General features: G+C 34.0%; 1 protein-coding gene across 1 annotated transcript in view; it reads right to left on the bottom strand.

The window, feature by feature from the left end:
- LAMA2 (laminin subunit alpha 2) overlaps positions 1 to 27,869 on the bottom strand; it is a 536,992-nt gene that overhangs the window by 46,898 nt on the left and 462,225 nt on the right. The window contains exons 42-50 of the mRNA XM_054697817.1: positions 27,327 to 27,443; positions 23,029 to 23,211; positions 18,751 to 18,905; positions 12,759 to 12,902; positions 11,656 to 11,789; positions 9,391 to 9,550; positions 7,555 to 7,679; positions 1,456 to 1,618; positions 662 to 806 (exon numbers count right to left, since the gene is read on the bottom strand). Of these exons, the coding sequence (XP_054553792.1) occupies positions 662 to 806; positions 1,456 to 1,618; positions 7,555 to 7,679; positions 9,391 to 9,550; positions 11,656 to 11,789; positions 12,759 to 12,902; positions 18,751 to 18,905; positions 23,029 to 23,211; positions 27,327 to 27,443 (1,326 nt within the window). The remainder of the gene's footprint in view (positions 1 to 661; positions 807 to 1,455; positions 1,619 to 7,554; positions 7,680 to 9,390; positions 9,551 to 11,655; positions 11,790 to 12,758; positions 12,903 to 18,750; positions 18,906 to 23,028; positions 23,212 to 27,326; positions 27,444 to 27,869) is intronic.

Raw genomic sequence — 27,869 nt, 5'->3', positions numbered from 1 at the left:
AATTATACATAAATAACAGTAACAGTAAGACCTAATAGACTTGGGTTTCTGTCTTGGTTGTGAGATATTACTCATGTTGTCTGGGACTACATAAAACTCAAATTTGTGATTCCCTTTCTCTAACACTAAAACAAAATACATGCTTGTATGAGTAAATGATAATATGTTTGTGAAAGTGTTTTGAAAATGTCCTGAAACAAAAAATGTCATATTATTATTAATCAATCATTAACCTGCATGTATATAGATTTTGGGCATTTTCACAGAGTAAAGAACTGGTAGCTGTGTTCTGCCACCTCTACAAATTCTACCTGTGGACAACTCTAAAGAAAGATGATAGCAAAATAAGAAGAAAAGAAAGTCAACAATTTTTCAAACCGACTATAAGATATAATTTTATAAGTTGTAAGAAAGATTTATGCTTTCAAATTAAGCTCTCAGTTTCAAAAGAAAATGACAGAGAACCATTTGGCTCTTCAGTCAGTTTCATCTCATCCAACCCACCTGCAATCTATGCCAAAGAAATGACGATATCATTTTTTTTTCAAAGAATTTGTGAGTACCTGAAATTACAGACAGGGTCTTCTTCATGATTAGGTACATGGGGATTTTGGAGAGCATGAATATGACTAATAGTGCATTATGTACTATAAGAACTCACCTAGTTTTTGAATTCTTGACAGTGTGAATGATTTCCATTTCCCATCATTGTGGTTTTGATTGCTGATAACAGAAGCCATTCCTGAGCCCAGATCATAGCTGACTTTTATGTGCCCATCAGTGAGCTCTACACTCATGAAATCTTTCTATTAATAGAGTAAAAATATAACAGTTATTAGGTACACAGAGAAATATGGGTGATCACTTTCTTTGCAGAGTTTCTATTAGAGCCTTGTGGCTAAATTACGGAAAATGTTACTCTATAATTGAAACCCATTTGGAAATAGAATTGGTGTTTCTATTCTGTGAATGTTTGCAGATGTGATATTATGGTACAAATGGTCACAACCAAATTGCTAGGACATATCCTTTTATTACAAGTGTATAAAATGAATTCCTTTGAAAACATATTAAGCAAATGAAAAAGTATGTTCCTGGCAAGAATTTACTAAGAAAAATTGAATTGACCTGGGGAAAAACAATAAAGATATTTAAAAATCATCTCTCAATTTAGGTTTCTAGAGGAAGATTAAGGAAGCGGTTTTGCTCCTGCTTGATTGCATACTGGGAGGATCATTACTTGGAACTTTTCTTAAAGATTTATATGGGGAGTTATAGTAAAGGAAATAATAATTATCTTAAAGTTATTAATGAAAATACATAATTACTATCTACATCTATCACATAGCCATCCCAGACTCCTTTCAACAATAAATGATAATTGCATTGGAATCCTACAGAAAAGAAGCAAGCATAAATTTTAATCATGGGAAGATCTACTGTGCATTTATTTACCAGGTCTCTTGTGGCAAGGTACATCAGGAGTGCACTTGAGGAAAATGTCCTGAACTTGAACATGACAGTAGAGATGTTGGGGTACCAGCGAATGGGGCGGCTGACCAAAGCATAGCCTTCTCCATCAAACTGAATAGTTCCCTCACTATCTTCCACCTGAGGACTGAAAAGAGAACATTTCACATGTACCAAACTATACCTTTAGGCCATTATTTTCCAATACTTCAAACTGTCTTCTGAGACTAGAATGTAAGCTTTTGTAGGGCAGGAAGTGTTCCTAATATATCTTTGATTCTGCCACTTCTCTCTACCTTCACTGCCACTCTCTTGGACCTAGCAACCATCATCTCTTACAGGAATTTCACTTGGTATTCAACAACTAGGTCGCTGATGCTTTATAATTAGGTAAAGCTTGGTGGATAACTATGCTGGTGTTTAAGTATATGTTAAGTGTATGTTGGTGTGAACTGGTGAGGATTTTGGATGAACTAAGAATGCATTATTACATAATCATATACATAAAAATGGGTAAAGGGGGGGATAAAATGGGTGAAAGATATCAAAAGTTACAAACTTCCAGTTGTAAGAAAAAAATAATGAATTATAGGTTCCCATTTTCTGAATCTTTATTATCCAGTAAGCTTTTCTGGGATACATAGATTCAGACTATGAAGGATGCCTTTTTCTATTTGTGTGTTTGTCTTTCTTCACTAGAATGTAAAATCTAAAGACCATGGACCAGGCTTATGCCAAGTACAAGTACAGCATCTAATATGGTACTTCTTTTTCAAATATTAGGTTACCTGTCATCTATCTATCTATCTATCTATCTATCTATCTATCTATCTATCTATCTATCTGTCTGTCTATCTGGTAGATGTTAAAGTAAATTTCAATTTTAGAGATATGTTAAAACTTGAATATCTGAAAATTAGCATATATATGAAACTCAAAAATTAGAGTATTGTATTAAATTGAGGGTAGAGAAGAGATATTAAGAAATATAATTGTAAACATTGAAAAATGGCAGGAATCTAGAATATTATTTTCATGAAATATTGGCTAATGAGAAAAGTAACAGTGCACAAATATAGACTTATGGAGGAAGAATCATTACACATTTTAGACAAGTTGACTTTCTGTTCAGGGACTAGAGAGTAATAAAACTGAAGAGTGTTATTCTGTATATTTCATGGCTATATTTTTGTAATTTTAAGTTACAATTAAGTCTTACAAATAAGACTTGATGATTGCATATTTTTTTCTAATGTAAACTTAAAAAATGCTTTTTAAATATTCATGAAAATGTTAACTGAGTTTGAGGTACAAATCATTCTATTAATAATATAATTGATGGTGAATAAAGTGGCTATTACTTGGACTTCCATAATTACAATAAATCCATCAATCTCTTGAGTATTACACTCAAGACAAGAAGAAGGTTGCATAGAGTCTATTAAGATATTCCTACGTATTAGGATTTTGCATTATATCCTGACCCTGGAAAGGGGTTTGGGAGTCACTGTTGACAGTTTTCCACGTGCTGTGGTCTAGTACATTATTATTTATAACTTAAACCTAAAAACCTCACCACACAAAATTAGGATAATCATTAGAATGAGAATCAAAACATCACATTTTATTTTTTTATACAATTGTGGGATATTTATACCTTGAGGTCCTTACGTTCTTAATCCATTAATTCTTTGAATACATAATAGAAAAAAACAGCAGATTAGATGGCAGGTACCCTGGAGTCTGACGTGGAATCACACTAATGCACTGCTGCAAGTGACTTAACACTTCAGGTCTCAGTTACTCAACTGTGAAATGAAAGTATTAGATCACTGAATGATTTCTAAGTCCCCTTCCTATTCCATTGCTATGGGACAGTCTCCTAGTCAAGCAAACAGCAATTCTGTTGGAATAAGCCTTGTGTTGGAAACAACTAAACTTACAGAGGCAGACCAACCTATTTCACTTAATTCATTAACCAAACCAGGTAAATCTGACTAACTTGACTTTGAGATGGAGGAAATAAGGAATCCTTCCAGGTGTAGTCTGTAATATTTCATCATCTAACATTATATTAGAACTTTCCTATGCATTTGGAATACATTTATAGGAAAAGTAACTCATCTTTTATAATTAATAAATGCTAAGCTTCATAATATGTCTTTTGTTTCCCTTTTGAACTTGATGTCAAGTTAGTAAGGATTAGTTATGCAATACAGGTACATGTAATATAATGTAATGTACATAACATGTAATGTAATACAACTATAGAAATGGATGTATATTTGGGTCTAATACAGAACATTTCATCATTATTCCAGTGTTCAGCTAAATACATTTTAGGGCCTCCCTGGTGGCACAAGGGGTTAAGTCTCAGCACTATGAAGCTATCTGCAGCCACCGCAGGAGCACAAGTTCCATCCCCAGCTAGGAAGCTGCCCACATGGCGCAGCAGACCTCTCCTGTCTTGCCTGCTGCTCGCCTCAGCAGTGTATTTCAGTAGATCTGCCTGTTCGGCTCCCCACTCTATCTCTGGTGAATCCTCTCACCCCCCCCGCACCTCTGGCCTGTACCCTAGCTCTTGTATGCATAAATAAATAAATCTTTATAATCTTTTAAAAAATTAAAAGATTACAAATAAATTTTAAAAAAAATAAATACAACCCAAATACCCAAAAATAGATGACAGGATCAAGAAGATGTGGTACATATACACAATGGAATACTACTCAGCAATCAAAAAAGAGAAACTCATGCCATTTGCAGCAACATGGATGGAGCTGGAAGGGATCATACTCAGCAAAATAAGCCAGAAAGAAAATGAAAAACACTGGGTGGTCTCTCTCATAGCAGGAATTTAGAAAACCTAAATAAGGGACCAGGAAAAAGACTAATTATAATAAAATCAAAATCAAAATCAACAAGCAACTACAAACCAGAGACACACTAAGGAGGGGTGGAGGGGAGAAGGGAGTATGGTTAAAATAAGGGCAGTGGGAATTGTATGGGGAATATAATCAAGATGAAAATGCATATTGTGCAAAAATGAAAAATGATGTAAAAATATATAAAATAAAATTAAAAATAAATACATTTTACTTGTAGCATTTTTAAATATGATTTTCAAAGTTTAAGAATAATAAAATACACTTCTCTTTTTCTATCCCTGACAGATTACTCTTTCTAAAGTCTAAAATGATACCTCTACTACTGAGTACTGAATAAATGTGAATTTCTAAAACTATCATTCTAAGATCTACATAATTTTCTTAGTCAACCACTTGCAACCACATCTTTTACATCTTCCTGATATAATAATTTCAGCTCCCAAACTGGATCTATAGGTCTGTAAAAATGTAATAAGTTTTTCTGGAAAAGAAAACACACACCAGAAGTTCTATAAAAAGAATTCATATAATTATCAAGAAAATAGGGTTAGGAGATGCCACTCAAAATTTGTAATCATAACACTCAGAAAACAATCTTGTACTCAGAAAAGTTCAAGAAGGTATGTTAGAAATATAAACAATAAAATTATAAAAGACAAATAAAAGAGTCCAGTAAATATGGCACTTTGCCTTAAAAAGAATAGGTGAAGGTAGTTTGATGCTAAGAGAGTAAGGAACCCCACTGTGTGCAAATGTGGTATAAAGGCATGATGGAGAACTGGACAATGAACAATTCCAAGATGGAGTCTTTGGTCAAAACAATGATGTGTTTGTGTGTGACTGGCGCAGTATGCAGGCTGTGTTGTGAGCCAATACTTCTGAACTTAGTGTCCTCAGTTGTGTTAGTACACCTTGCATTCAGCTTACTGTACTTGGTGGTACAAAACATTATTATGCTTGGGAGAACCAAGTATGAACCAAAGTGAGTTCTGCACCTTATGAACATCATTCTCCCATTTGCCAACTCTGTATGAGTGAACTCACATTTAGGAAATAAGCACTGTAGCAGAGCAGACTTAACTTTCCCTTTTCTGCAAATACTCTGACTTTGCAACCTTTGCTCTCTGGTCTCTGGCACTAGAATGCTGTCTATATTCTCTCTGCCATTTAACTCCACCTCAAGCCCCACTTCAAATGTCACCCCCTCCATAAAGCAGTTGTTGATGCCCTTAGCCTCATATGAATAGTTGTAGTATACTCTGAATGCACCTGTTTTAAGGAATATGTATTACCCCTTGCATTTTGACTATTTTGGTATTTGCCTTTCCCTCCCTTCCTTGTTATAAGTTTCTTGATGGCTAGGACTGGATCATACTCATCCTAGTGTCAGGAAGTCATAGTGTGAATCTAACTGAACACTTTACAAACATACAGGAATGCTATAATAATTGTATTAGTTTGCATAATACTTCATATACTGAAAGCAAGTGATCTTTGCAGAAGTGATTATTAGTAATGTGATAACATTAACATTGATATCCACTGATGAACGGACATTTAAACGCTTTAGATGTTTTGTTGGTAATAGGCTTTGGAAAATCCTACTTACAAATTTACTTGTAAAGAAATGTTTAGGGAAAAGTTGGTGTTGATTTGTGAGTAGCTGAATATTAATGTGTACCTCATTGTCCCTGTTGTATTGAAAGACCTTTACAGACAACATTTCATGTTAGATTTTATTGAAGATTAATGACTAAGTCACTTTAACCTATGAGTGGGTCAGACTTTCTTATACTGTCAAAGCCATTTTGACAAATCCATGACAATAAAAACAGAGAGGTGGAAGTTAAAACTTTTAGAGAGAGAATGTTTTAGAGCTACTTTCTTTTATGAAATTTTAGAGGTTGAGGGAAAAAATGTAACATGTACTCTGCTACATTAATGGGGACATTGATTTTGGCAATGTACGTGTACCCTTTAAAGTGGAAGTAAAAAATGCAAACTCCTTAGCACCTGATGATTTTAGAATTGCTATGTGCATATATATTAAGTTCCAGGTATTTAATTTAAATTTTATAGCTTTAGTGTGGCACAAGGGGTTAAGCACAGCACTAGGAAGCAAACCGCAGCCTCTGCAGCATGAGTTTGATCCCCGGCCAGCCAGGGAGCAACCCACATGGTGCAGCAGACCTCTCCTGACTCGCCAGCTGCTTCCCTCTGCAGTATATTTCAGTCAGTCTGCCTGTTCTGCTCCCCACTCTGTCTCTGGTGAATCCTCTCACCACCCCCGCACTTCTGGCCTGTACCCCATCTTTTGTATGTATCAATAAATAAAGCTTTAAAAAATTTTATAGCTTTAATGTAATTAAAATTGTAATAGACTTAGTTGTTTAGTAGGCTCTAAGTTGTACCATATAGAGAAATCCTCCATTTCTAGCTAATTGTTTTAATACTCTAGGTTTACTGAGAATATTTATTCTCTATATACACTTTGTATGCTTGTAAAATGCTTTTAAAATCTTACATTCTAACCTCCACCCTATCATTGATGATGTGGATTATAGCATCTTCTCTTGGCCAATTAAGCCCCTTCTCCTTCTTCTCCTTTACTTAAGCAGAGTATTCAAGTTTTGTGGGTTTCTACCTGAAACTCTTACAGGATCCTATGCATTATTTGAAAATTCTGTAGGAGACAAAATCTCTAGTAGGGTCCTGTATTTTTTTATAAGCATAGAGTGAATACAAATTTTGTGAAGCCCGAAGCTTAATGAGTTTGGGGAGATTTCAGCTTAAGAAAAAAGAAAACATGACTTCAGGATAGTCACACACACACACACACACACACACACACACACACACACAAACAACTCCCGCCCCCAGACATGAAGTTGGAAATGGAAAGAGATAGCTGCCTTTACAGATTGTGGTTAAAATGCCTTACCTTTGAAGATATAATAAAAACATAGGACCATGTAAAAGTAGTGCTAGGACACATCTGGGGCCTTCTAAAGTTCATGCATAAGTGTGGGGAGGGACTTTAACTTTCTTTACTTCATGCTAAAACTCTGAACATAATCATTTCAAACCTCTCCATATCATCCACGTGATGATACATGATGATACATTTTTTTCACAATAAATTTAAACTGTTGTTATGCACAGGTTAAACCTTACTAGGGTCCTCATCTCAACTAACCTGACAGTACATCCTTGGCAGTCACCTTCTTTTTCTCGGAAATTCCACAGCCCTATGGGTTTGCTGTCAAAGTATGTTTCTCCCATGCAGCCAGTGAATGTAATCACTCGTACAGCATCAGCTTTCTGCAGAAAAATATGATATTTATTTAGAATTTATATTTTCACAAAAAAAATCTGAGAGTAGCCTCAAGAGTAACAGTAGTATCTGCAGTAGTTATTGTCCATTCTTTCTGATAATGTCCATTGTCACATATTCGTTTCTTAACCATGTTATACCCTTACAGGTCTTGGTTATTTGGTGCTATACCAATTCATCACCATTAGTAAATAAACACTTCCTACCTTCTGACTTCAGGTGAGCCTTTTACCCTTTTTGAGATTCTACTTTTTATCCAAAACATGGATTTAGAGAAATAAATAAGTTAATTTATAGATGGTACCACATTTAGTGCCAAACACAGAGAAGGTGTTTAATAAATATTATGTTCTTACATCCCTAAGATTTCTCTTCAGAGATCATAAGAAGGGTATATACCACTCACACATAGGGAAAAATAAACTTTCATATACACGTCCATATTCCCATTTTCATATACACGTGCTATTCCCATTTTTTTTTTCATTTTATTTTATACCTAAACACCTTTCCAGTGTAGGAGAATGAAGGGAAAGAGTAAATTTGTAAGAGAAGGGCACATACTTCTGGTGTTCACTGGTATCCACAGAACAGAATAGCCATCCCATTGAGCATCTAGTTGTATTCTGTATATTATATCCCACAATATACAGGCAAGGAACATATAGTTATTTTCCCTTCCTTGTTGAGACATCTGAGACTGAAGGGGTTAAGTGACTTGCTTGAAATCATATTTTAGTAAGTGATAGAGCAGGAAATCCAGTCCTGATATGATTTCAAAATTCATGGCTTTTGTATTACTCTGTGCTAGTGATGCATTTATCTTTTTGGAGAGAAGAGAAAGTTGGCAATATGAGTCTGTATTCCCATACATCATATATATTTATGTGCAGTTCAAAGAAATGAGGATTTTAGTGTGTAGTTACAGAATCAATTCTAATACTTTAGAGTCACATCTCGTACACAAAGTAAATAAAACAAGCTCACTCTATAATTTGGGGTCATCCTGGATTTTCACATTTTCAGACAATCTCATCCCAGAATGATTCTGACAAGCCCAGGATTATCCATTCTATTTGGTTGTGCTCTTACATCTCACCCACAGGTCATTTTCCAATACCTAATTCCATTTAATCAACTTGAGCTTCTTTAAAATGCAAGCATTCTGCAATTTGAAATGCACAAGGACCTGTCATGAAGCAATTATGAATATTAAATGCATTATTCTATAAATATGGGAAGAAGTAGAACTTGAGAACTTTTGAAATCAGACCATGATTTGAAAGCTTATGACTCCTATGATATTTCCCAAGGTATTCATAAATCTTTTAATTAGATGTGACTTCTTTGAACTTTATAGCACTTCATATCAATAAATCATAAATGGATTCAGGAAATGGGATATATTTAAAAAACACTTTGCTTTTGATATAACTAAAGCAAGAATATAAAAAATATTGATGTCACAGATTAGGGAAAAGCAACTGTTAAAATAAATACATATAAGTGTAAAAATATGGTATTTCCATATTGCATATTCAAAAATGAAAATTCTTCAAGATAAACTTAGGCTTTCACAAGCAAATTAAATAAAAAGTAATCATGTTTTTTGCAAAGCTTTGTCATGTTTCCCCTCCTCCGATATGTCAGGAGTTGAAAACATAGGTAAACTAAAGAGGATGAGGAAGAATACATCACCTTCAGTTTTCCAGTCAAGCCACCGACGAACAGCATTGCATTTGCATCCACATCTAGAATAGTGTACCCTGGAGGAGATGCTGAGTAGTATGTACTGGGCACAATGCTGGCTTTGGGTCCCTCTAGGGCTCTCACAGAAATAGTTCCATTTCGCCCAGTCCTTGCAGGAAATGTGTTGAAATGAAGTGGAAGGAAACACACAAAAAATGAAATGTTTCACATATCTGAGAGGTATAAAGGGTTTATACTTATACTTTGGGTTTAGTGAGTCATGTTTTGAAATATTAAAGAGATAATTGGTGTTCGGCTTCGAATGTTCCAGATTCATTAAACTACAGATCAAAACACAGAGCCTGATCCTTGCTGGATGTTTACTATCGGAGTCTACAGAACCTGTGAGCACCACACCCTGATTCCTCCTATGTTGTTGATATGAAATGACACAACAGTTAGCTGATAAAATTGTTATTTGTTAAATGGAAAGACTTTTTCCTATTGCTTTACAAAGCAATTTACTATTTACCAACACATACTATTTGAAGAGGTTTACATTACTTCATTTAGCATTTTGTCTGCTGTAATTCAGTAAGGGAGCCTTAAATGGGCCACCCCTCTACATGAAAAGTTGCATCATTTCTACAAAAATTCTTTAATATAGCTTGGATCCAAATTTGCTGAGTCTTTTTGGAATTGTGCATCTTTTATTGTTTGGCATTCCATCTTAATGCATATATGTATATAACATGTAGTCTTTAAAGATGTATATATGTACAAGAACTTCACTTTTAAATTCAATTAATAGAATTTTGAAAAGCCATTTTCATTTTGTTTCATTTTCTTTTTTCAAGTGGCTAATTTCTATGAATGATTGATTATGAAAATCTGGTCTCTTTCTGAGATGAGCAGTCATTGCTTTAGTGTCACATTATGGTAATTTTTTTTATCTTTGAGGTTGCTGTATTAACTGAAATATATGGAAACAATAGGATGAATTTATCAAATAAAGCTCTTTTTTGACAGAATGCATCTTTTCTAGTAGAACTGTACTATGTGAAGCTAAAGGTTCTTAAATCCAGTGAGGTACTTAAATGCTCCTCCATCAACACACCTGAAAGCTCGTTCTCATATATAAACACATGTAATTTTTTGGATATTTTAAAAATTAACTGAAATGTTGCTTCCCATAAAGTTTTCTTTTAGACTTTTTTTTTTAAAGATTTATTTTTATTTATTTATACAAGCACTGGGTACAGTCAGAAGCGCTGGAGGGTGAGAGAATTCACCAGAGCCAGAATGGGGAGCACAGCAGGCAGACTGAAGTACACTGCTGAGGGGAGCAGAGGGCAGCAGGAGAGGGCTGCGCGCCATGTGGGACCCTCCTCTGGTGGCCGGGGATTGAACCGGCGCTGCAGAGGCTGCAGGCAGCTTTGCAACCCAGCGCTCAACCGCTGTGCCACTGGGGAGGCCCTCTTTTAGACTTTTTCTATAGAAAAAAAATTTAAGCACACACAAACACAGAATAAAAATATGTATACACCCCCTAAATTCAACAATTATCATACATTCAAGTCCTTTTTACCCATTTTGAATCAAATTCATCTCTAGCCCTAGACCCTTAACAATACCCTTCAAATGTTAGCTGCTTTGGGTTTAGTAGGAAATTGAGAATAAGGAAAAAATAAGAGGAAATGAAGGGAAAGCTTAAGGACAAGGCTGGGTTCTATAAGTAATCTTTAAACTGCTAGGAGCTAATTTGATTAAACCTTTAACTATAGAATGAATCAATTTTCTGCTACTGCCCATTTTCAGGGTTGACCTAACGTTATAAACTCGTGTTAACACTTAGATACTGCACTTGTCTGTGGCTGAGTTTGCTACGTAGAGCCCAGATGAGGAGCTGTGCACAAGGCGGGCACCGAGGCAGTGCTCCCCTCTGGCTTGAACTGAGTAACAGTGTGTCTCAGTAGTTCTGCACTAAGCATGATATGATTTAAAATGAGTGAACCTCAGAATACCTACGTGACAACCAGATGAGGGGCCCAAAGAGGACTGGTATTCTACTTGATATCTTTAAAGATTTGTCAGGGCCTTCCAGAAACTACAAAGATACTCACTTGCCCACATTTACACATATACGTATAATATATAAAATGTGTATTTGTGCATGCATAAACACACAGCTACCTCTTTAAAATGGAAAGATTTCTTAAGCACTATTTTGAAATTCTAACATTTAATTATTATAATTCTTATTGAGTTAATTACCTTGATGCCTCAATACGGTACCAATATGAGTCATCAATAGTCAAATCTGGATACTCTACTCGTCCAACTCCAGAGCCAACATCCCAGAGAAAACTTACTTTGCCTTTACGCATTTCTATAGCCAGGAAGTCAACCTATTTGAGAGAAACACACAAACAACAGACATCAGATGTAAAGTACCCTGAAGGAGCAGGCCAGAAGAATTCTCTTCAAAAGGGGCCATTTATTGATATTTGGAATAATTTGAAGACTCACAAATGATATAATCCCAAATGGTTTAATCTATTATGTGATTAAATGATAGTTTATGATTGTATCTTTAAGGCAACACAGATATTCACTCTGCTGAGGTGTATGTATTAAATTAACCAGTTCTAAAGTAGCTCTAATTTTGAGATGAAAATCTTTTCTCAGTCTAATATTTGTGGTAGAGACAAAGGTATATATTTGGAAGCAGAATTCATTATTGTTTTTATCAAGAGCACTGACATTACGGGACAAGCTGATATTTTTTTACTAAAGGTGACCTAGATTGTCTCATTTAAAGGCAAGTATTAAGTTAGGGCATAACTGAACTGTTGAAAAGTTTTACTCATTTTAGAAAGTCCCCATGTTTGCAAAGTCAAATGGTTCAAGTGAAAAAACTACAACTTTTGTAGATTCAGTTTGAATCATAATTCATCATGAATCATGATTCATCATGAATCATAAGGGTTTTTATTGGTAGGGAGTTAGTAAACAATGTGCCATTTTCATTTAACATGAAAGTTCACTGTAATTTCTATTGAAGCCAAAAATAAAAATCTTTACTTCTATTAATATTTCCTTTTAAGTAACTGGATCTGAAAATGTCAACTCAAAGTTAATGCTGGGATTCTCATAAATTAAAGCAGAGGTGCTTAAATACTGTAATTTTTTTCTGCATTTCATTTGTTTTCTAAATTTGACATGCTGGGACTTTGTACAAGATTTTGAGGTTTTCAAATTACATTACACAATTTTGGAATCATGTTACTGAATTCCATACATTTTCCCCATGAGCTGGAGGGCCTCGGACTATACACATATTCAGTAGACCAAAGTAAACCACATATTAAACTTACAAATTTGGCACTTCCAAGGTAAAAAAGGAGGTTGTCAGCAACAGCTGTCTTTACATTGACAACGATATTATTGTAGCTTCCTTTCTTGATTTCCGGCTTGTATGTTCGAATACAGTCACCTCCAGAAGACACAGATACTTTGATCTTCAAGAAAAACAAGGTACAAAGAACCAAGACTAAATGTCTCAGAAAGTTTGAAGTTCCACAAAGCCATCATCATCTCTTCTTTGAAGTTATCTTTCTATCATCAAATAGTATCATTAAATGCCGATATGCAGACACCATTATGCTTTCTAATGAGGGTGCAGAAGAGCAGCATTTTGACAATGAGCTGTTCACAGTCCTATGTCTTGTCAGCATGGTGCTATTTTTTGAAGCATGCATTGAACAAATTCTTACCTTCATTCCTTCCTCCTTTATGGATATGGGAACATTTTCAAAAGATAATTTTATGTGAAGCTAATTGGTAATAGTTTTCATTAAGGTGGTTTAATGAAATTTTACAATTCAAATTTCAATGATTTGGGTATCACTCAAAGTAGGAAATCACTTCCTACTTTTAGTTTTCAAGAAGAAATTACCTACCCTCCCATATTCTTATAGCTGCAAGAGGCCATGTGGATTTTGTTCTAGATGGTCTAATAATAACAAGAATATTAATCATTCCATACAGAACATACATTTCAGAATAAATTATACCTTTTTATTAAGTTGCCAGGGAATGAAACAGAAAATTTTTCCAATGGCTATCACTACTAATATATTTAACAGCCCCTTTTGCTTTTCACTAGTACTTTAAAAAATTACTACAAATTGCTAAGGGAGGAGTTCCTGTACGAACAGAACTGACACTGTTCATACCAATTTTTACTTATTTAGAGAGCCTTCTCTTTAATCCCAAATAAAACCAGTTGATTATTTGATTTAATTTCCTTTGCCTAAGGTACACAACGAAAGGGGAACTTTCAGGAGAGTGATGCATTTGGTTGGACTCTGAAAAAAGCTGTTACTGTGCTCAGTGTTAGTGCTCAAAGTAAGAGGCAGAAACAAGGGAAAATAAAACTTTTCTCTGCTATTGACTCTAATGCCAGCCTTCAGGAAGCCCCTTGGTTCTCACCAGCAGTGAATTTTCCATTTTCTCATTTCTTCCAGTACATTGTGCTGCTTATATAGTTTTCTACACACTTGAAAGAAAGTCAACTAGCACTATTGTTACCCATGAAAGGGCTGTGCAGACACCAACCTCATCTCTATGTTATGGTGATACAAGAAGGTGTCTGCAAGAGTCTAATTAGAATGTGGGAGCAGGTAGCCATGGGACTCCTTTCCTAGCGGAGTAGAAATATGAGGAGTTGTAGTTACCTGCAATGCAAAACTGGTTGGATTCAAGGAGAAAACTGGATGGATTTATGGATCTGACAAGTTCTTGAACAACTTACAGAGATACAACAAATCTGTTGCCTCTCCCGCAGATAAGTATAAGTCATGGGTTTGTATAAATCATGGGTTTGTATCCTATTATGTCCTCACCCAATCAGCTAACCAGATTGCTTCTCCACACAGAGGAGAGCATACAGTAGGAATGAAAGGGAGTTCACTCTAATGGAGCCCTCTGAGGTGACCTGGGGTTGGAATAATCAAAAAGTCACTGCCTAGATTTTCCATATAGATCTAAGGGAAGGTCCTGTTAATTGAGAGACATGGGGTTCATTTTGGTCCCAGAATGTTTGACCTGTGTCTTGGCAGAGATAGTCTTCCTGGCCATATGGTTTTCAGTTGGGGAGTTAGTTCTTTGGTTTATAAATGACAAAATTTCCCTTCAACATAAAGTGGTGAGTAGGTAAATAAAAATGAACTGCAGAAAAATGGGCCAAGAAATGTACAACTTTTACTCTGGATATTAATACCATAAAGCAGATGTGAATGGAATCTGGCAGAGGGTTTTACAGGATAGAGTAGCAGTTATACAAAGGGTTATCTGAGCTTAGAGATCAAAAGGATAAAGTAAAACATGAGAAAAATAATATAGCAGAGGGCAGATAGGGAAATGCTGTCTTTAGATGATTTTAATAAGCAGGAGAAGGTTTAGGATAGGGTGAATTTTTAGGAATTTACAGCAAGTGAACCAAAACTATCATCAGAGAAAGCCCTGGCACTGAACAAAATTAATATTTGAGGCTGGCTATAGGAACCATTGACAGCATAAAATCAAAGGGAAGAAATGAAGGTCTGACTGGAATTCACAAGCAGAACTCAGTAACACATTGAGCTATCCCTGTCAGGAAATTAGATCCAAATTCCTAGTGGGGCTCCACTGGCAGTCCAAAGGAGCTGTGTGTGTGGTTTGATTTATCTTGATTTCATAAATGCTTTATAGGATACAGCCATACATTATTGCTAGTTTAATCACAAATATCTCATTTTTGTTTAAAGAACGCATACTCCTGGTTAAAGAATAACACTCCATAGCTGCTACTTAGAGAAGAAATGAATGAATATGGCTGGAATGTATGACTGTTTGATTCCAGGATGAGTTTCTGTCCTGCTTAGGTATCCCTTGTAGGAATGATAGGTAACTACCATAACTGGTGTTTTGAAAAAGGTGTTGTCCAGAAGACAGAGCACCAGAACAGAAACCTAATTCAATTGATAAAACTCCGTCTATGAATTGAAAGTCTGAGAGAGTAGTCATTTTAAAGTTAAGGGTATTTAACATCACAATTAATCTATTTTATAGCATAGTTTACATATCTAAAAATATGGTTCTCTGAACAAATGATGTTGTTATACTCAATATGCCAGCAATCTATCTTGTAAAGTACCCAGTTGCTCAGCTCTCACACATTTATATTAAAAACCCTCTGATGTTGTTTTCTGGTTTGTGGCTTTGAATACACACTCACTCAGTACCTTAAAAACTCAGATAGCCCAAACTCTTTATAATCACTCTATAGCTACTAATCTCTCCTTTTAAATATCTTGTGTTTTAATTTTCTTGTTTTTTAATTGGAGATATTCTTTTAACAGATTTAAAACAGGTAAATCAAAGGACAGTATTTATAAATTTCTCCAGAAGAACTCTCACAACAGGGGAGGTATTCCTGAAACACATTATCAGGATGTCAGGTTCCATCAGTTATTGAAATTTCTAATGTGAACCATTAGGAAGACTTCTAAACAAATACCACTAAGCATTAGGAACCTTAAAGGCATTTTTCATGCAACATTATTTACTAGTTACTCATCATGAATTCAATTAAAAATTACTGAGTATTCCATTATTATATCTATTGGGTTTTTACTGCATTCTTTCAGCTAGTAATTAAGCCATTCTTTCAAAAAAGATTATTAACCACTCAATTTCAGAGACAACAAACCAAAAAAAAAAAAAGCTACTTTAAAATAAATGTCTTTACATATACAAAATATAAAGGAACAGACCAAACCAAATAAAAACCAAAATCGAAACAGAAATCTGACCATAGAATTGAGGCTACCTGAAGCGGAAGGGCAGGTGAACTGAGTTGGCGGTTTCGGGTGCTTTGGTGGTAGGTATGGGGTGACATACATATGAAGGATGAACTTATTCCCCTAAAACAATACAGTGTTGTAACTCAATATTACCCCACTTAAAAAAATAATTCAATTGAAATTTGAATGTCTTTAATTTTTTGATCATATTGTGTGTGTTATGGCCAAATCCAGATATTCATGCCAGGTTACACACGTATTTATAATATATCATCTTCAGTCAAATATCATCTTCAATTAATACAAAACTAATTTGAAAAAAATTAGTTACTTTTTTCCAGCATTACTTTTCTTTCTTTTACTTTGTATTTTAAAACAGGTTTCATGTACTTACATGCCAGAATTTTCCTTTTTGCCCAGGGACTGCAGGGTGGGGAACACTTACAAATGTGAATATTTGGCCATAATTTTAGATTTTATTATGAAGAAATAAATAAAAATACCCAGATTCCCTACGAATATGAATGACTAAGTCAGAAAATATAGCTAAGTGTGTGATTCACAAGAGAATATTTACTTTTATTGCTTTTTGAAATTAACATTGCAAAATCCAATAGTGGTACAGCAATCTCTTTGCTACTGCCACTGTCACAGTTGGGTTTCTTATTACATTTGTTTCTTCTTCATCATTTTTCTCATCTATCCCACAAACTACTTCTAGATTCATATTCAAAAAGTCCAGTCTGATTATATTACTATCCTGTTCAGAGAACTTTGAGCTTCTCACTTCAGTGAGGTATATGACAGGTACAAATGTCATAAAAAAACCTGCTTCAAGACCCAGAAAGATCTGACCTCCATTGACCTTTCTAGTTCAATGTCCACTTTGCCAGTCATCTTGCAGACTAAATATCCCTTTCATGAAAAGATCTGGAAACTCTCTTCTCTCTCTGCTTCGGCACAAGCTATTTTCTATCCTCAGCATGTTCTTCCTCCACATCTGACCGCTCCTACAACCAGCACTATCACTCTTCAAAACTGGTTCAAATCTTTCCCTTCAGGAAATATGCTGGCTTGCACTAGAGATTTTTCCTTTCTGAATTTTGTAGAACTTCCTATTGCTCATGCACAGTATTCTGCATTATCTGAGACTCATTTGTGTGCATGCTCTTTTAAAAATCTAGAGGTATTATTGCTTTATTTTTGAGGTAAATTGTTTTATGACATTACATACATTTTAGGGGTACAAAATTATAATTTTATGACATACATTAGTGTGCTTACAAGCTTCCAGCCATCATTGCCCAGTCTATGTTCATGTCCTATTTCTTCTACTACATTATAAACTTTGAATGGAAGAACTGCCTCATTCAACTCTTTGTACCTTACAGGAAGAAGCCCTGAAAAGGCAGCCCTAAGTTGCCTTTTCTACATTGTTTAAATCTTAGATAAAACTCCAAACCTCAAAGTAATATCTGATTTCTTTTCCTCATGTGCTTCACATACACAAAAATCACCTGTCAGTTAAGTGTATGTCTTCTTAACCCTAACTGCTTTTTTTTAAACTCTGAGTTTATGTATCATTTCACTAGTCCTTTGTTGTCATTTTCTAAGCTTTTCTTCAGTCAGTCATGTATTCCTTTTCAAGACTTACCTTGAATTTATTGCTTTGGCCTTGGTTATAGGAAGTAGCTATTTTCAAATAGGAAAACAGATGTACTGTCATTCAGAAATTACATACTTGACCACTAGTAAAAGTATAAAGTTGATGGATTGAAAAAAGGTTTTTGTGGTTTTTCTAGCTCCAAAGTTGTTCGGAAAATAGAATTTTATGTGAAAGATTTAGGTATCTAAAAATTTTGAGTTTAAACTTAACAGGAACACTTTATTTTTTCCTTTTATTTCTAAATTCATCATGGGTTGAATTTATTGGGCTAGCTAAAGTTTCACACTGGCACTAAGAGATTTCTGTCCTACTTCATTAGGAGTCTACCTTCTAGAATGTTCCACGTCTGTTCTAGTCCCTAGGGATGCCATCTTTTAGAAAATTCTGCTTCTATCCTAATTGTCTTCTAATTGGTTAATAAAATGCAAAATTGAGACAAATGAGGTGTTTCCCATTCTTTATGCCCAAATTTAAAAACATTGTAGAGGTTTCCTTGTAACCAAAATAATTCTTGTTACTTATAGTCAGACAAAATAATGTGCAGAAAAGAGTCGCTTCTTTTTGTTATTAGTCCATATAAACTTGTTTATTCATTCTTGTTACAACTCCACTAGTAGGCTTTTATTCCTTCCATCAACAGCAAGGTACCCTTATCTTTGCCTTTTTAGTGTACATTATTAAGTTCCATTCTTGCTATTTTTATTATTCTATTCAAACAAAAGGAAAATATATCAAATTTTCCATTTTCAAAATGATGATCATTCTTCTCATGACATATCTTTGGAAACTGTTCCTTCTGGGAATATTATCAAAATTACAATCAGTTACTAATAACCAAAAATAAATAGAGCTTACAGAATTGGCTTGCTTCCTGGCTTGGTTTATCAGTTCCTTTATCTCAGAAATGTTTTTCTTCAGGTTATCTTCAAGTTCCTTGATAGGTTTGAGTTTATCTATCAAGCGATCAGCTTCTTGTTCTAGATTTTTCACAGTGGCATCTGCATCCGCAACTTCATAGAACAAGATTGGGGGGTGGGGAGAAGGGAGAGAGAGAGCAAGAGCAGTATGGTTAAGTTGATGATGGAATGTATTTCATCTTATTCACGTGACAAAAGTAAGGCCAAGGTTGATGAAGCAAAGTTTGTGATGACAAATGGGAATATTTTAGCTGGGACACAAGCAGGCCAGCAATGTTAGAGAAGGAGGCCAACGCTTTGGTTTTGTGATTAAGATGAAAGTCAGCATTGAAAGTAGAGAATACGTACTTAATTCAGTGCTTCATTTTTAGCCTTAGTCTAAATGCTAACCATTATGGAATAGAATTTTAGTCACAGATCAAGGAAATTAAAGTGTCTTTAAAATGTCACCTACTCTGTCCAAGCCAGAATTATATTTATATCAGGGTTCTCACATAAAATTGGTTTTCTTTTTCTCACTGTTTTTCCTTTGCATGTTTTAAAGAGAGAAATTATCAAAATGTCTTTGGAAAACATTTAATGTAGAACAACCTAGAATGAAGCCCTATGTTATATTTTAATTAAATCTTTCATGCTGCAGTTCATTTTCATTTTGAAGAATAGTTGATTATCCTACTCTCTGTATTAGGTTGAACCATATTGAACTACATTTTTTGGTAGGATTTAAAAAAAAGGTTGCATATTGACAATTTTAAAAGGGGGTTAACCCAAAATAATTGAAGGTCATCACTGATCCGTAGAATTTCAGCATGTGCTTTTCATAGGAGGGCAAATGACACATGGAAAACCAATTATTCTATCTCTAGGATGCTGGCAGTCTTATCCAAACCATGTCATTTATTATCAGATTGAGCATGCATTGTTCTGCTTTCTGTCATTGTGACCCTGATAAAAAAGGAAAACTGCTTAAGGTCCAAGGCTATGTGCCCTGCTAGACTATGAATGATCTGCTTTCTGGCTGACATTGGGCCACTGAGAGCTAATCCTCAGGAATGAATCAAATGTGCTCAATAGGAAGAAAATTACTACTTTTAAACTAGGTTTTGAAGTATTTTGAAACCATACTAAAAAATACGAGTTACATTATTAGTGATAGGTCTATTATCATAACTTAATAGAGTTGCTACATCAAGAATTGAGTGTTTTCTTCGCGAAATACTGGTTATTGGGGTCAAAGTCCTGGTTACATAATTATATGCTTTCAATAAATCATGTATTTGGTTTTCCCTTTCCTTTAACACTCTGGTATTACTTTGATATTCCATGAATTATTCTAGAATTGAGGGAAAATGATTTAGATTTAGATTCATGAAAAATAGAAAGACCGGTTAAGCAAATACAACTTAAACTTAGGCAAATAATAGATTCTTTTCTTCTAGAGTTCCTAGAAGTTTGTCTCCAACATTTCAAAATGGAGGTTCCCCACTTCCTCACTTCAGCCTCATCCAACCCCCAACTCACTCCACCCCATCCCACCCACCCCACCCCTGTTTCTGAACAAGTTTAAATCATATGGAATTATCTACCTGAAGGTTTTAAAAATAAATCATCTGAGATACTGAGTCTAATGCTTACTTGTGTGGTAGTTTCTGAACACTTTTATGATTATTTGGTTGTGTAGATTTTAAAATCACTTCAGAAATAGATTTTGATAACAGAAAATTATGTTAGGTTTTCAAATTTATTAGCATAGAGTTTTGCCAAGTACTCTTTTATGTGTTAATGTTCCTCTCTTATCTAGTTATAGCTTCTTTTCTATGTTTTCTTTTTCTTGATCAAACCTGCCAATCTTTTAAAAATTTTTTATCTTTATTTTTTAAAGACCCATTTCTTGGATTTAGCAAGTCTATTATTTACTTTCTTCTACTTTATTAACTTTAAAAATCTTCTTTCTTTGATTTAATTTTATTTTTTTCCAACTTAAAGAGTTGATTGCCTAAAGTGTTTATTTCATTTGGTTAGTAATGCAATTGTGCCAGTGATTCACTGAGGATGGACTTAGTCATATTTCTCAGGTTTTGAAATGTGGACTTATCATTATTTTATAGTTTCACTTTTGACTTTGAATTTAAACTATGAGAAATATAGGAGGCCAGTTATTAATATCTAATTTTATTAATTTTGATATGTGCTTCTCCAAATCTAACACTCTAGCAGTTGAGAATTTACATATAAAGAAAGGGAAATGTAAACTTCAGTAGGGAAAAGTAGCAACAGTATAGTACTAATCTACACTAATCCTATTGCAAAGAAGTCATTTGAACTTCAGTGACTAATTTTGTGCAATTAGAAGCATCATAATTCAGATCAACCTTTCGAGGAATCCAGTTGCTACTCAAGTTAGCATGACGCAGATATTTCACTATTTTTTCAATCACAATTGACAACAGCTCATATGAAATACATTCATAAACTAGCTTTATGTAAAAGATTTCTTTTATATATCTAGCACTAATACACTAATACTGTGACACTAGAATAACTAGTTATATAATATTTAAAACAATACTGAAATACAGCACATGCAAAGCTGAAGCTTTTTATAATAGGCAAACAAATATAAAGTGACTAAAAGACATGCAAGTAAATATATATACATACTGATTTCTGCAGGTAATTTCATATGGAAGGAAAACAAAAAGAAATTAGAAAATCAGTGAGGAAATATTTTTATAGATATTATAAAGTAGTAACTATAAAAATGGTACTTTTCACAGAAGATACTAATTACAAATGTATCCCATTTTAAGTCAACTAATGTCACGAATAAAAGTACACAAAGCATGTTATTTATCAGGTCACTGTTCATGTTACAATTTTTTTCCTTGTAATGTTTTAATAAGGTAGGAATAGGTCAGTTTAATTTTACAGATATTTAACTATCTCTTGATACAGGATAAGATCACAAAATAGAGATAAATATTATGAAAAGGCCACTGTCAGACTGTCAGCTGAGAATAAATCTGAAATTGAATGAAATAGTAACTTAATTATATAGAAGAGTTATATTTATGTTAAAACTGTAATTTGGGGGAGGAAATATTGTGATTTGATATGCATCTGAACCATTTATTCAGAAGGAATCTTTGAGCTAGATATAGAAAGAAGCTATCTCTGGGCTTACATAAGAAAATTTTTTTAAATGATTAGATCTCCTTTTCTTCCTTAAATAAAGAATAAGTTCTGTTAGCTTTGAACTGCATGTTCTGAGTATCTGCGTTATTTCTTACTCATGGAAGAGCCATTTTGCAGTATCATTACCATTTGATTTGAGACTAGGGTACTGAAAAATCAGGTTACACACACCAGTCAAACACACACCTGAACTACAGAGCAAATAAGGTCAATTTAATAGTGTTTTTGTTATTATACGCTACAAATATTCCGATATCCAACGAAAATGCTGATATTTAAAGAAGGCTAGCTTCTTTGCAGTGCAAGTACAAAAAAATCATGCCTCTTCCTTGATGAGATCACACACTAAAATAATATTTTGCCACTTGATAGAATGGGAAAATATATAAAAGTCCTAGTGTTTATTGACTACTTTTAATAACTTAAATGATCATTATATGAAATTCTTCCACATTTCCTCAGTAAATCCTTATTAACTCAATGTAATTTAATGCAATATACAAAAGATGAGATGAATTGTGTTCTTTATGTTCCTGAAAATGATACCTAATTGCAATTTAAATAACATATCAATATTTTAAAATTTTAAGACATTTCAAGCTTACACCATTTTAATTCTGTGTCCTAACAGGCTTGCTAATAAACATGCTCCTTGGTCTCTATTTTCCATGGAATTTTATCAACTCTGAGGACATGATTTTCCAAATATAACTATATTTTCAATCACATTGAAGACTTAAAATGTATTTGGTATCTTTAAACCAAATGTTATGCAGGCTTTGCTAATTCCTAATTTCCTCTTTGTTGAACAACATTTGGATGAAAAGAACACTGGTATGGAGTTGGGAGACTTGGATTTTAGTTTTGCAACTGCAGGACACCCAATTGCTGAGCTCGGTCAATGAAACAAGGAGGGCAGACTGCATTAATGAGGGTCTCCTCCAGCTCAAACAGTTATGAGTTTAGGATCCTTTTATGCTGTGAAGAAATAAATGACATAAAGTGAAAAAGGAGATCTTACTGTTCTTTGAAGGATCTTTTACCACAGCATTTGTTTGGGCTACGCTGTCTGCTAGTTGATGGTAATTTTTCTTCAGGCCATCAAGGTTCTGGTGGAGGTCTTTAATCTGAGCCAGTACATCTTTTGCTGTGTCATTGGCTTGTCTTGCTTTGTCCTTAACAGCTTGCAGTTTAGCAGCTGTGTCTGTCAACAGAAGAGGGTATGAAGAAGAAAACAAAAGGTCTGGAGTTAGTGGCTTAGTCCATGCTTGTCAAAGCAAGGCTGTGGCTGGCTGAGCTCAGGGACACACATACAAAGAGAAAGGTCAAATTCTGTCTCGTTTAGTTTTACCAAATGAAGAAAATGTTTTGGTAAATTAAATGTTCTCAGACACCTTTGCTACAAATACCTGATTAACTCTTTAAACAGCAGAATGATTATTCTAAGCATTCATTGTACAAGTATACTGTGATTTCCTGCTGAACATGTTAAAGAGAAGTACTTACCCCATTGAGCCATATAGCATTATCCAAACTAAATTTAATAGTTTAATCTGAACTTTCAGATGGGAAAAATCAAACTGTTTAAATTTTTCAAATAGGATAGACCATGTGTTTTTACTTTTATGTTTGTTTTCAGCATTGGGAATTTTCTATTTATGTCCTTATTGCTGAAGAAATGACATGAAAAGCTGGGAAGTTATTTAGGTTTTTTAATGTTATAGAGAATCATTAGGATTTTAATATTTCCTGTGTTATCTGAGTGCATGCATTTGTTTTATCGATCATAATTTGTATAAAGAGTATATTTTATACATACGAGGGCTACTAATATGTATAGAATAGTAGTTAAGCCTATAGGCTCTGAAGTTCAACTATGGGTACAAATATCACAAGTGGCATTTTTTAAAATAATAATTTATTCTCTTAATTGTGGTTGCATTAGGAGTCTCCACTTTAGCTATCACCACTGCAGGGTATGCTCCACCAAGTCACCCACAGAACTTTTGTACTTGCTTCCCCCTTTGTTCTTACTTCCTTCCCCAGACCCCTTAGGATGCTTCAGTTCTACAGTCAGTTTCCAAGAGTAAGTTTTTAAGATTATCTTTCTCTGATTCTTAGTTTGTTTTCTCTATATTCCACATATTTGTGACACCATCCAGTATCTCATTCTGCCTTATTTCACTTAGCATTATCTCTATCTCTGTTGCTGCAAATTGCCTGATTTTATCTTTTTTGAATGCTGACTTATATTCTATTGTTTATATGTACCACATTGTCTTCATCCACTCTTCTGTTTGGGGGTATTTAGGTTGCTTCTATATCTTGGCTATTGCAAATAGTGTTGCAATAAACAGAGGAGTGCAGATTTTCTTTCAAATTAGTGTTTTTGTGTTCTTTGGGTAGATACCTAGGAGTGGAATTGCTGGATCATATGGCAGATCAATCTTAAGTCTTTTGAGAAATCTCCACACTTCTTTCCACAGGGGTTGGACCAGTCTACATTTCCATCAGCAGTGTAAGAGGATTCCTTTTTCTCTACACCCTCACCAGCATTTGTTTTTGCTCATTTTGATGTGAGTCATTTTTAGTGGCTTGTGATAGTATCTCATTGTGGTTTTGATTTACATATACCTAATGATAAGTGACAACGAGCACTTTTTCATGTGCCTACTGGCCATCTGCATCTCTTCTTTAGGGAAGTGCCTATTTAGGTCCTCTGCCCATTTCTTGATTGGGTTATTTGTTTTCTCTTTGTTGAGTTGTATGTGCTCATTGTAGATCTTTGCTATCAGTCCTTTGTTTGATATATGTTTTGCAAATATTTTCTCCCAATCTGTAGTGTCTCTTTGTTCTAGTTACATTCTCCTCCACAGTGAAGAAACTTTTTAATTTGATGTAGTCCAATTTGTTAATACTCTCTTTTGTTTGTCTTGCTGCTGGAGATGGTTCTGTAAAGAGATCTCTGAAATGTATGTCATGGAGTATTTCCCTTATGTTTTCGTCAATGTATTTAATTGTTTCAGGTATAACATCCATTTTTTGATACAACATACATTATGAGTTGATTTTTGTGTAAGGTGTGAGATAATGGTCTAGTGTCATTCTTTTGTATGTGGCATCCCAGTTTTTCCAACACCACTTATTGAAGAGGCTTTCTTTGTTTCAATGTGTATTCTTCACTCCTTTGTCATAGATTAAGTGGCCATATATGTGCGGGCTTATTTCTGGGCTCTCAATTCTATTCCATTGGCTTGCATGTTTGTTACAGTACCATGCTGTTTTAATTATAATTGCTTTATAATATAGTCTGAAGAATAGACTTGTAATACCACTATTTTTCTCCTTTTTTGTTAAGACAGCTTTGGCTATCCGAGGTCTTTTGTTTTTCCATATGAATTTCAGTAATGTTTGTTCCATTTCTTTGAAGAATGTCATTGAAATTTTTATTGAGATTGAATATAGATATATAGATTGAATATAGATATATAGATGTATATATTGATATATATTAATATGTAGGTTGAATATAGATATATGGATCTATATATATAGATTGCTTTGGGTAGGTTGGACATTTTGACAATGTTGATTCTTCCTATCTATGAGCAGGGAACAGTTTTCCATTTCTTTTTGTCTTCTATTTCCTTAACAATGTCAGTTTTCTTTGTATGATGTACAATAATTTTATTTCACCTCTTTTGTTAGGTTAATTCCTAGATATTCAAATATTTTGGGTGTTATTGTAATTGGATGTTTTTTTAAATTTCCTCCTCTTCCAGTTCACTGTTTGCATATAGGAAGGCAATTGATTTTTGTGTATTGATTTTGTAACTTGCCAATTTGCTGAACTGGTTTCTTGTTTTGATTAATTTTTCCATGGAGTCTTTTGGGTACTCAATATAACAATTAATAAGTTTTATCTTAATTTTCTGTCTTTCTCTTATCTGATTATTGTACCTATCTGGTATTATGTTGAATAGTAGTGGTGAGAGTGGGCATCCTTGTCATGTGCCTGATCTTATTTCAAAAGCTTTTCATTTATCCAGTTTTCAAGAGTTTTCATCACAAATCAATGTCTATTGATAAGATCATGTAGTTTTAACCTCTTTTTTGTTGATGTGGTGAATTTCTTTGATTGATTTTTGGATGTTGAACCATCCCTGTGCCTCTGCTATAAATTCCACTTGGTCTTGACGTATGATCTTTTTAATGCATTTTTGGATTCAGTTTACTAAGATTTTATTGAGGATTTTTACATCAGTATTCATTATGATACTGGTCTGTAGCTTTCTTTTATTGTGTATCTTTTGTTTGGTTTTCGTAGTGGAGTAATGTTGGTATCATAGAATGTGCCTGGAACTGTTCCTTCTTCAATTTTTTCAGGATGTGTTTGAGAGGATAGTTATTAGCTCATCTTTGATAGTTCGGTAGAATTTATTTGTGGGGTCATTTAGTCCTGGGCTTTGATTTTTTTGGGAGAGTTTTGATTACTGTTTCAATTTCCTTGCTTGTGATTGTTCTGATCAGGATTTCTATTTCTTTCCTATTCTGTTTCAGATGGTTATATAATTCTAGGAATTTATCCATATCTTCTAGATTGTTAAATTTGTTAGCAGATAAATGTTTAGAGTAATCTTTAATTATCCTATGAATTTCTGCTGTGTTGGTTGTAATTTGTCCTCTTTCATTATTGGTCCTATTTTATTTGAGTTTTCTTCCCTTTTTTCTTGTGAGTGTGTGAGACGTTTTATTCAAATCCCACTTTTTGTAATGGTCCTAGGTAACGTGTCTCAGTAAATAGGGATAAACATGCTACTCCCCTTGCAAGAAGATCACACAGGAATGTTTCAATTGTAAATATTTTTGAGAGCTGCAACATTTATGGAACTGAACTTACCCAAGAAATGTGTTAAAACTCAGTAGACTCTCACCTATTATTGTAAGCACTGTAATAAACTGTAACTTTGTGGTAGTACATCAACATTTAAGAGAAAAGTGTCTGTCTGATTTTATTCTTTTCCACTAAGATAAGATTTCCTGGGCTGAAACATGGAAGAACAATATAATAAAATGACTATATTTTCCTTTATGTAATATATTCTTAAGGACATTTTCTAAGATAACAAATGATAAGAAATATCAGAGTGTAAAATACAGTCTAGTTTCTCAGGTGCACAAAGAAGAATTCATAAGTAAGAAAACCAGTAAATATCCTGACAGCAGTACAGGTGTAATTTTAGAAAAAATGATAGAAGAAATAATATTTTTTAAAAGTTCAAGTCAACTGACACAGTTTATAGCATCATAAATGCTTACCATTCGGAATGGCTGATAACTTTCCCAAAGTGTCATTCAAAGCCCTCAAGAGAGCCCCATTTCTAGCATCAGCGTTTTCTAATCTGGTTGTCAAGCCATTCAGGTGGTCATCATTTTCTGTGAACAGAAAATGAAAAAGGATGAAACAATTTAAATCAACTCTGAGTTTATACCAGCAATTTGAAGTTACTTTAAAATTAATAAAAAGTAAGAAAGGGGATTTAATTTTCCTATAAATGTATTTCAGATTATAATAAGATATATATTTATATGACCACAAAACACTTCAGTATGTGCAACAATTGTACATTTTTCTTGGTTTTTGATCTATAACTGATTTAATTTAATGGTTTTCTTTGGAGAAAAAACTTTAAAAGAATCAGTCTTTTATTGCATTTGTGATAATGCCCTCTTGTTATCACTCCCACTAATGTCACTCATTAAATAATTTATTATCGAAGTGGATTGTTAGATAAACTTTTTAAAGTCTTAGATATAATTTTTTAAAATATTAATTTTATTTATTTATGCATACAAGAACTG

Source organism: Talpa occidentalis, unplaced genomic scaffold (assembly GCF_014898055.3).
Source record: "Talpa occidentalis isolate TD23 unplaced genomic scaffold, MPIMG_talOcc4v2.1 talOcc4.2, whole genome shotgun sequence".
NCBI classification, from domain to species: Eukaryota; Metazoa; Chordata; class Mammalia; order Eulipotyphla; family Talpidae; genus Talpa; species Talpa occidentalis.
The sequence above is the reverse complement of the archived record's forward strand: the minus strand, read 5'-3'. Positions and strand labels throughout refer to the sequence as shown.